Source organism: Vanacampus margaritifer, chromosome 18 (assembly GCF_051991255.1).
Source record: "Vanacampus margaritifer isolate UIUO_Vmar chromosome 18, RoL_Vmar_1.0, whole genome shotgun sequence".
Lineage (NCBI taxonomy): Eukaryota > Metazoa > Chordata > Actinopteri > Syngnathiformes > Syngnathidae > Vanacampus > Vanacampus margaritifer.
The window spans coordinates 12,924,965-12,935,039 of NC_135449.1; the positions used below are offsets into that span (position 1 = coordinate 12,924,965).

The 10,075-nt window shown below is 40.2% G+C and overlaps 1 protein-coding gene across 1 annotated transcript; it reads right to left on the minus strand.

Moving 5' to 3' along the window:
- Positions 1-697: 697 nt before the first annotated feature.
- On the minus strand, positions 698-7,067 carry LOC144038558 (ectonucleotide pyrophosphatase/phosphodiesterase family member 7-like). Its single transcript, XM_077551126.1, has 6 exons — positions 6,794-7,067; positions 6,545-6,690; positions 4,397-5,029; positions 3,972-4,209; positions 1,648-1,771; positions 698-755 (listed from the first exon to the last, which is right to left on the minus strand). The coding sequence occupies exons 1-6, from the start codon at positions 7,065-7,067 to the stop codon at positions 698-700; spliced, it is 1,473 nt and encodes a 490-aa protein (XP_077407252.1).
- Between the last annotated feature and the right edge of the window lie 3,008 nt (positions 7,068-10,075).

Below are 10,075 nucleotides of genomic sequence, written 5' to 3' on the forward strand. Positions count from 1 at the left end.
TATTTCTAAAATACATTAACAGCTCTATCTATCTATCCATATATCTATCTATCCATCCATCCATCCATCTATCCATCCATCCCTCCCTCTCGTATGCATTGTGCAAGTGATTTAGTAACTCACACACACACACACACACACACACACACACACACACACACACACACACACACACACACACACACACACACACACACACACACACACACACACACACACACACACACACCCTCTCTCTCTCTGCGTCATGATCTTATGGAAATGGAATAATGATCATTAAAATAATGCCTTTCACATGCGGATTTACTAAAGACTGGACTTTGTAATCTTATTGAAGCTATAAGAGGGCTGTTTTATGTGCTTGATAACGTTTGTCAAGCTAAGACAAGATACGTAATACAAGATAAGTGGTATGTGTCTGGTCAACAAGTCGTTTGGAGTCACAAAATCACAACCAAATCTAAGAAATATCATTCTTATGGGACATTGCCGAATGTCAGCAAACACATATGCTATGCATGCAAAAACAAAAACACACAAAAAAGGAAATCAAGTACTTAATTGTCTATTTGTAATTGACAAATCGCTCCTGAAAACCAAGTAAGCAAGTAATTGATTCTACTACTATATAAACCTGTGTAAAGTGTAATTCATGCAACGGTAAAATTAAGGAAAACATAGATGTCCATGTGACCGCTCAAAAACTGGTTTGCTTGTTGTGCTCCTCTTCATCAGCAGTTTTTCTCTGTTTGGAACTGAAAGAAGTGAAAACACAGAAGGGAGCATGAGAGTGACAAAACTGTATTGTGGTTGTTAATCAAGTGATTTGTCTCCAACTTTTGTTTGAAGTATATATATATATATATATATATATTGAAAGAAGACCCAACAAAGACAACTAAAATTACTTGCAACTGACAAAACTAATAATAATAATAAAAAAACTACAACAACAAATAAATACTGAAAATTAAACAATGAAAACCAGGCTTTGTTTTGTTTTTGTGGTCTAACAGAATAATATTAAAAACAAACTAGTGTAAATGCTCTGAACATAAATGATGGTACCCATGACCTAATATTGCATTGTTGCACTGTATTATTATTTCAACAAGTTTATATTCATCATACTTTGACAGCATGGGCCTTCATTAGATGAAAATAAAGCTTTGCAATTAAGTGGGTGACACTTAAACATATATTTAGGATAACGGGGGAGTTAGGGCTTGTTTGGGTAATTCCCCTACTTAGAAGTATCGTGAATTCTCCCAAAATGGCTGCTTCAAACCAAAATGGCTGATTTCATGTTGAATTTGGGAATGGGTCCTTAAGACTTTTGCGCGTGTCCGTTTATGAAATTGTGTTAGTAACTGGTGTCGGGGGCTAATTTGTCTAACTTTTATTTATTTATTTATCTATCTATTTATAATTTTATAATTTGTTTTATTTTAAGTTTTTATTGAGTGGGACCCCTGGTAAATACTTAACTATTTACCAGTATTCAAACACTCGCAAAAAGTGACGTTTTTGGGCATGCTGAGGCCTCTAAAATAGTGTTTCGTTAGCATAAGTGTTTCCAAGAATGCACTAATTACATTACTTACTTTTATATATAGATTTCATATAATTCCAGTTTATATCACTTACCTCTTTCTTGCTGAGTTTCTTTTATACAAGGTGCAGGTGGTAAATGCGACAAACACCAATGCCAGAAACCCAGTCACTGCTGATAAGCCAATGACAATTGGTGACCGAGCAGAGGGTTTTTGACCTGCAGGCAGGAAGAATAAAAACACAAGTTTGCAGAGCTCATGAATCATTTGAAAGTTCTAGAATAGCACACAGCAACCCTCTTATCTCAACACACAGGCTTCTTGATAAGAGTTGAGCTGACAACATTTCAGCCTCCGTGGCACCACGATTGTGTCAATGTGGAGATACAAGCATTCACAATAATATTCTACGCCTCCCACAAATATTTTTTTTTAACTTAGTTTGCTTTGATTTATTTTAACCATGCATCATTCCAGCACCAGCATGAAATAATGTGGGACTAATATTAACATAGTGTTCGACTTTTTCAATGCTGTTTTGTGTATGTGTTTTTGCGGAATTTATTCACACACTTGAAATTATGTCAAGTGAAATCACACAAAAAGTAGTAGGGCTCTATTTTGGTCTAGCATAAGGCACGGTCTAAATGTGGGGGTTGGGTTTTTGTTTGTTATGGGTGTTCTTGTTGTTTTTGTCTGTGGTTGGTGTTTTTTGTCTTGTGTTCCTGCTTTCTTCCCTCGTCGTTATGTATAACCATGTCCACCTGTGTGTGTTTTCCCTTCCCCAGGTGTGTTAGTGTTGGTGTATTTAGTTGTGTTTGTCCAGTCGGTGTGGGTGCATTCGCCACAGCGAAGTTGTCTTTGTCACAGCCAAGTAGCCATTGTCACAGTCAAGTCATCTCCGTCACAGCCAAGTAGCCATTGTCACAGTCAAGTCGTCTTCCTCACAGCCAAGTTGTCCTCGTCACAGCCAAGTAACAGCCACTCCACAGCAAGTCAAGTCAAGGCTAATCAGGTCCTGTCATGTCACGCTCGTTCCAGTCATGGCGACCAGTCTACTCACGTCGTGTCCAATCATGTGACCAGTCTACTCATGTCCCCGTCCAGTCATGGCGACCAGTCCTGTAACGTCCCATCAAGTCATGGTTGTCTGCTCACCTTTCTCCCTATGGTTAATTAAAGTACCACGCATTGCACTTGATTGCTGTTTACCTGCATTTGGGTCCAGCATCCCTCAACCACTCACGTTCCACCCTGACATTTCCGTGGACATATGCAGCTTGGCGCAATTAAAAATGGTTGTTTGTTAGGGTGACATTGTCTTGTTTTTACATCCTGTTTGGGCGTTCTTAGTGTTATAAATTCATGACAATGTCCTGTTTTCATTGTTTTTCACGGGCCCAGGTAGGATGTGTTGAATCTGATAGACGCTTTGCTAGGCAAATGTGAAGTGCAGTGTGACTGCAGATTGCTCCAAAGTCAATCGTGATGGATGCTCACTGGTATCACGCTGCGCTTACAAACCAGAGATGTGGGTGAGGCATGGGTTCGATGCATCCCCTTAAAAAAAAACTCCAACAAAGGTCGATTGAGGGAGGTTGGCGGCTTGAAAACTAGATCTTGGGGCAAAAAAAGTTGGGCTTAGAACATAATGTCATTATTCAGTTGTCAAGTAGGACTTCAAATGAATTTTTTTTCCTACCCATACAGAGGAGGCATATATTAAAATAGTCACCATGTATGTCATCTGTGAGTAAACTGTATCATTTAAGTATCTTGAGGCCGGGCCGAGTGTCCTTTGGAAATCAAAATATGATCACCCTAGTTTTGCACCGGTCTGAGTGTGAGCACATCTGACTTGATTCAGTATGAATCAAAGTGACTCCTCTCACCCACTTTAAAATCGGCAAGTAAGAGGTACAGTCCTTGATGAGGTAGAAGATGAACCTGATTTGCAGGAGGTCAAAGTGTGTTTTATGGTTTTAACTCATCTGCTCCCAAAAACGTATAAATAAGTTCTATTTTAAATGTTTTAAGTGTCCCAAAGGCGTATTCATACATTTTTATGTTTGTTTTTTTATGCTACAGCATACAGAAGGCTTTGATGCAGCCTCTCAACTGCAAAGAATGGTTGAAGAAATTGTAGTTTTTACAAAAACGGCCAGCAGGTAACAGCAGAGTATAAGAGATCAATCAGGGCCATGTCGCAAAAAGCTCTTTTACCCACTGTTTTAAGCAGATTTGTGAATAATTATGAAACTTAGCTATATTCTAATGCTAATTGCTGCAAAAAGGGTACATGTTTTTATAGCAATAGAACACAATATTCTGTGGAGTGGGCACTATAGAGACCACGTTTCACCCAGATCATTCGTGTTGTTTGAAAATGCAATCAATTCTATTTGTCGGATTACTTACTGTTTTTGTCTTGTTCTGTGTTTTTCAGCATGTGCTTGGTACTGCTTAGGTGCCCATCATTGACCTCTGGATTTATCTGTAGCAGATGACACATTAGTGGGTATACATTGACAGTTTCAAAGGGTCCAACCACCAGGTTTTGGTTGAAATCGGGCCCTACGGCCCTAAAGAAAGGCTTCATGTCCAGCACTTCATTGTCAAAGCCATGTTCTCCTTTGTGAAACTGCACAGGAAACAACTACATTAGGAGAAAAAAACACACACACATAGAAATATTAAGTTTTATACTCTAACACTAATGTGCGCATCATTTCAAATCAACATTCCTGCAAAAACATTGAACATTCGTATAATCAGGACTAATTATGTATGGCACTTTAAATATAATTTAAAATACAACTCCAGAAAAAGATTGCATTTCTCACCCCATTGATGACATATCCAGGATCGGCAAAGAGGATGATGGGAAGTAGGCGAGCGTGATTACCGTAATGCAGCCTTTCTGGCATTTCCTCTTTCTTATACACATGAAGACGAGGGTGACCTCCCTTGAGAGCCTGGTAGACCTTCTCCATCTTCCCTTCTTTAGGAAGCAGCATTCCAGCAGGGCCATAATCCACAAGATGAAATTTGACATCTCTGAAGCTAAAACCTGGGATCTTAGACAGGATGATCTCCTGGACTTGTCCACCCCGAAAGACTGTAGTCATCCCATGGTCAGCAGTAATGATGACGTTGAGTCGGTCAGTTAGACCGTGGTAATGGATCTTGTCCCGAATGTAGCCTACAGTTCGATCCACTTGCTGGACCATCTCCCGCCGTTCTCGGGAATCTGGTCCATATTTGTGGCCGACCTTGTCTGGTTCCCCAAAGTACAAAGATACAAAGTCGAGGTCCTGCTGTTGGAACCACTCTCCAATCACCTTGTCGATGTTATGCCTCCATTCTGTCTCGTTTGAGTAGTCATAGAAACGAGGTTCTACCTCTTTCACCCTCACAGTTTCTCCTTTGTAGGTTGCAGCTGTGCCAGGAAAATGTAGAGAGCCTGCTTTCAGTCCCTGATGAGGATGAGGATAAAAGAATGAAGGTCAGGTCTTGCACATTTATTGATGGTCAACAGTGAACTGTCACTTCCAAATATAACAAGTACGAAAGGAAGAAAACTTGATGTGTAGGGTTTTCGTGTTTGCTCTCATGAGCCTTTAAATTTTTCTTCAGTAGATTTCTTACCATTGTTACGTAGTTTTTTCATGTGTTCAGTGTTGCAATTGCCAAATGTAGCATCTTTTATGACCCTACTAGTGACTATTTAAAAAGAAAAAACAACAACAACTGCTGACCAGAAGTAGGAACTTCTGTGCTTTATGATGCAAAGCCTTACTGAAGCAGGTTTACGTCTGTTGATTTGGTTCAGCACGACGGCTCTTCTCAGTCCATTTATTTTTTGAGGCTTCACTCCATAAAGCACTCCCCGAAAATGCGGCAGTACTCGTATCCATAAATGATGGGCAGACGTAACGATGGAAGTGGCCACTTCTGCTACTTACAAATCTGTTACAGGTACATTTTAGAGACTCTGGAGAATCTGGAGACTTTGAGACTCCCTCTCAGTCAGAGCAAGAGATATCAACACTACATTTTAAGAGTCTTGTTCTTGTCTTGGTCTTGTCTCAGTCTCGGACTGGCTTAACTCAGGATTTTCCATGAAGACCGGTCAAGATTAGCATCAATCTATGTTTTTATCTCGGTCTGGACTCTAAAAATACTTGGTCTTATCCAGAGGTAGCAAATCCAGGTCCAGAAAGTAAAAAACCTGCCACAGTTTGGCTTTAGCCCCTGGTGCTAGCTAGCTAGCTCCCATAGTACTTGTTTACCTGCTAGGGAGCTAGCTAGTACCAGGGGCTCTAGCCAAACTGTGGCAGGGTTTTCACTTTCTGGACCTGGATTGGCCACCTTTGGACTGTTGGAATGACACTTTTTGTCTTCCGTGTGTTCGTTGTTGTTCGGGTTGAGAGAATGTTGATTTTCTGAATACAGACTGGAGATCGGTGAACAGGTCCTTCGAAGGATTTACTTTACAGAATATCCTGGACACGAGCAAGTTTACAGACAAATGGCTGCAGTTTCTCTCGCTAGTGTGTCCTCTCAGCGGACTCACAGCATTCTTATACTATCTTGAAACCCCCCCAGGAAACAGCCCCCAGTCCTGAGTTCAATACACATGATGACAGCCGGAAGAAAACAGCCCCCAGCCCTGACTGGCCCATTGATGTGGAAACAGACGAGGTCCTTTAGACATGATGACATGAGCAGAAATTGTGACATCACTTACAAAGACACATCCACAGATAAAAGTTCTACTGAGGAAATAAGTAAATTAAAACAGTTATGACTAAATCTAGGCAGAAGAATCTCAACAGGACTTATCTATGTCTCGGTGAGTTCTTGTCTCGGGCAAATCTTGGTTGGATACTGAGGTCTTGAGCACAACACAACCCCTCGATGAAACACTCCCCCTCTCTAGAAGTTTAACAACACTTAATAATATTTGGTCTAAAAGAGTTGCAATGCACCTGTCTTTGTGCTGTTATCCAGATGGGCAAGCTGCCGTTGTCCCAGTAGGAATCAACAAACTGTGTCATGTAGTACTGCTTCTTTTCCTGAGTAGATGTGTTGAACCACATGTTGTGGATTACTCCGTGATTTTCTATATAACGCCCTGTCAAGAAGAAGACAGAAATGTTATGTCAACTCAATCCGTATTTATAAATGTAGCTTTCCTGTTTTGTCAATGGGTTTATGAAAATGTGTTTTTTACATACCTGTAAGCAGGGTGAAGTGTGTGGGGCTGGTGATGGTGAGGAAGGCTGGTGTGACGTACTCTGCTTTTACGCCATCCTTGGCCATTCTATCCAGATTAGGGGTGTCTACGTCTCGGTCGTAATCCCATCGGAAACCATCGAAAGAGATGAGTAGTAGTTTGTTTCTAGTGGATCCACTGAGAACAGACTGCAGCCCAGAAGCAAAATCTAACGGGGCTGCAGCAGACGGAGTGCTGGCAATCAGTCCGAAGATAGCCACGCAGAGCAAATGCATGATGATGCTAGGCCAACACATTGTATGATGAAACCTGAAAAGTGTAAGTCTCAGAGTGGCTGATCACTGATCCAGCCCTGGCTTTTAATGTACAAATGAAATGCATGACACGAGCAATGCTTATAATGCAACCTCACGTAAACGAACAAAAAGTCAGATAACATCAGACGTAATCTTTAGATAACATCAGAATTATTCTGCATTTACAACACTGTGAAGATGAATCTTATCTTATCAACTCATAAAGAAAGTTATTCATATATTACCCTGAGTTTTGAAGGTCCACTATCTTAGTTTATGGCAGAGGAGTAAAGCAATGAATCAAGGGTTATCACTGGCATGATCAAATTCTGTCTCTGCCTAAACTAAACCAACATCTTCAATATGAATAATAGGACAAGATGGACAGACCACTACACTGTTATTGTTTGTTTTGTATTGTGGAGCAGTTCAATATGTTATTTATTTCTCTTGGACATTCGGGCAAACTGATCATCGATCATCACCTTCTGGTGTGGTGGCTCCAATGGTGGGGAAAGATCATAATGAGGATCTGCTGGGAATGGTTGGCAGAGCCCCTGAAGGAGTTTCATCTCACATCTCCGGCAGAACTTCGAAAACAGCTCAAGTCGTGGCGGGAACATTGAATCCGAGTGGACCATGTTCCGTGCATAGATTTTTGAAATAGCTGACATGAGCTGTGGTCGTAAGGTGGTCATTGCCTGTTTTGGCAAAAAAACCCAAACCCACTTAACGGATACCAGTGGTAAGTGATGCAATCAAGCTGAAGAAGGAATCCTATCAGGCCTTTTTGGCCTGTGGGATTCCGGTGGCACCCGATGGCTACGGGCGGGTCAAGCGCAATTCATTGTTGGTAGTCCCTGACGCAAACACTCAGGTGTAGGAGGAGTTCGGTGAGGCCATGAAATACGATGTCTTTGAGGAAATTCTATTCTTGGAGATGGAGCAATGTGACCTCAACTCGGGACGTTGTATATCCCTGGAAATAATACTTCGAAGACCTCTTTAATTCCACCCTCTGAAGTAGTGTTGATCTTATCAGCCATTTTTAAATTCATTGATTCATAGTCAACCTCATCCCATTTTTGACTATAAATCGAGCATTTTTTTTTTTTGTCCAAGAAACCATAATTTTATTTTTATAATTTTATACTGCCTTCTCGTGGTATCGAAATTATGGTAAATGCCACATGTCGAGGAAAATGTATTTTCTGGACAACTTAGAATTTATTTTGACCTCCACCAAACATTCAACCTTCCATACACCAGTGTGAGTAGCACTGGAGGCAATGTGTGTGAAGTGCCTTGCCCAAGGACACATGACTTGGGGAGCGCGGGAATCGAACAGCCGACCATCTGGTTACTGAACGACCGTCTCTACACCCTGTGTCACGGCTGCTTCAACTTGGAGAAGGCATTCAAACATATTGCTCGGACCTCCTGATACGGAATACGGGGTGCCTGTATGACTGGTGTCAGAGTGTTTTGGATTTGTTTCCAGTGAGGCTTGGACTCTGCCAAGGCTGCCGTTTCTCAATGATTTCTTTCATAAACTATGGACTGAATTTTGAAGTGTAGCGTAGTAGTGGTAGTAGAGCCCAGTGTGTGTGTGTGTGTGTGAGAGGAGGGAAAGTGAGTGCTCCATGAGTTCCTATAAATAAATACAAATACTGTAGTTCCTCGGCATTGTAGTGTTTTTGAAAGTGTTTAGACAGTATAGTCCTGTGGTGAAGGGACAACCATTGCTTTAAAGTGGCTCTGGATCTTCATCCAACCTACCTTGTCATTGGTGTGAGGAGTGGTTATTATGTAAATTAGCACCACTGTTATGTAACAGTAAGGTCGAAGTGCACAATAGCTCACTCATATATATATATATATAAAAAAAAATCTGATAGACTGATAATAAAATATTTACATGGCTGGTTAATTTGACACATGATAGGCGGATTAGCACTCCGGAAAACCAACAGTTTGCATACGAGCAATATAAAAGTCAACTTTCAATCATATGTCCTGTTTAAACTTTTGGAAAATGGAATACAAAATCTGTACTGAAAGGGAGGGGAGGGGGAGGGGGGCGGGATCGTGTTACAGGTGCAGTGTTCCTGCTATTCTTTGTAATACAATTCTGAGGGTTAAAAAAAAAGTTGAGAAAAATATCTAAATCCAAATTTGCCACAATTGACTCTGTTAGACACATTCTCGTTATGAGCCAGTACTGTATACAGCACCATATAATGATGTTGAACCATAAATCAAGTCACTAAACAGGACAAAATGCAAACCAAAATGAAATAATTAAAGCATATTAGAATGACACTACTATGCATTACCAGCAGGTAGCACCAAAACTCCATTGTAGAAATACTCCATTGGTATAGATTTTATTTGTAGTTGAGTACAAAATTATGACAAAAGATCATCATTTTAGTCATTCAAACAAACAAACAAAAAATAAAGCTGTGAAAGTGTTTTAAATTGAATAAATAACTATTATGTAGTACGGTATTATATTCTGTTGTTTATGAGTAAGATATCATTCATTATTTATGTGTTTTTTATTAAGATGAAAGTAGATGATTTGCTTCACAGTGGAATGATAAAGCTCAATTTTTAGATGACTTTATAGCTTTCCCCAGACAGATGTGCTGTCACTACCCACTTCCTGAGGTCCCCTGAGATTTCTCTTCCTCTCAGCATGACTGATCTGTATGAGTTCATCTGGGTAAGACTAAAGTAACTTGATTTTGTCTCTGTTTCAGTCCGTGATTCACAATTTCTTTGCTAAGTGTCTCATTTCATTGGTCCATTTCAGTGGTTAGTTTAGCAACCAATTTGTCCTACCTGATCCTACTTGACTGCTTGTTTTGAGCAATGCAGTTCACTTGCTTTTGCACCTACATGAATTGACCAAAAACTCTTTTTAATTAAGATTTGACTACACATTTGATAAAAAAAAAAAAAAAAAGAACAATGCATTGAAT

Excerpts from the sequence above, each read along its gene's own strand:
- LOC144038558 (XM_077551126.1), bottom strand. The coding sequence starts at position 7,067 with ATGCATTTGCTCTGCGTGGCTATCTTCGGACTGATTGCCAGCACTCCG. Across the intron at positions 6,691-6,793 it reads ACACTTCACCCTGCTTACAG|GGCGTTATATAGAAAATCAC; the intron begins GTATGTAAAAAA and ends TCTTCTTGACAG. Across the intron at positions 756-1,647 it reads AGAAACTCAGCAAGAAAGAG|TTCCAAACAGAGAAAAACTG; the intron begins GTAAGTGATATA and ends CACTTCTTTCAG.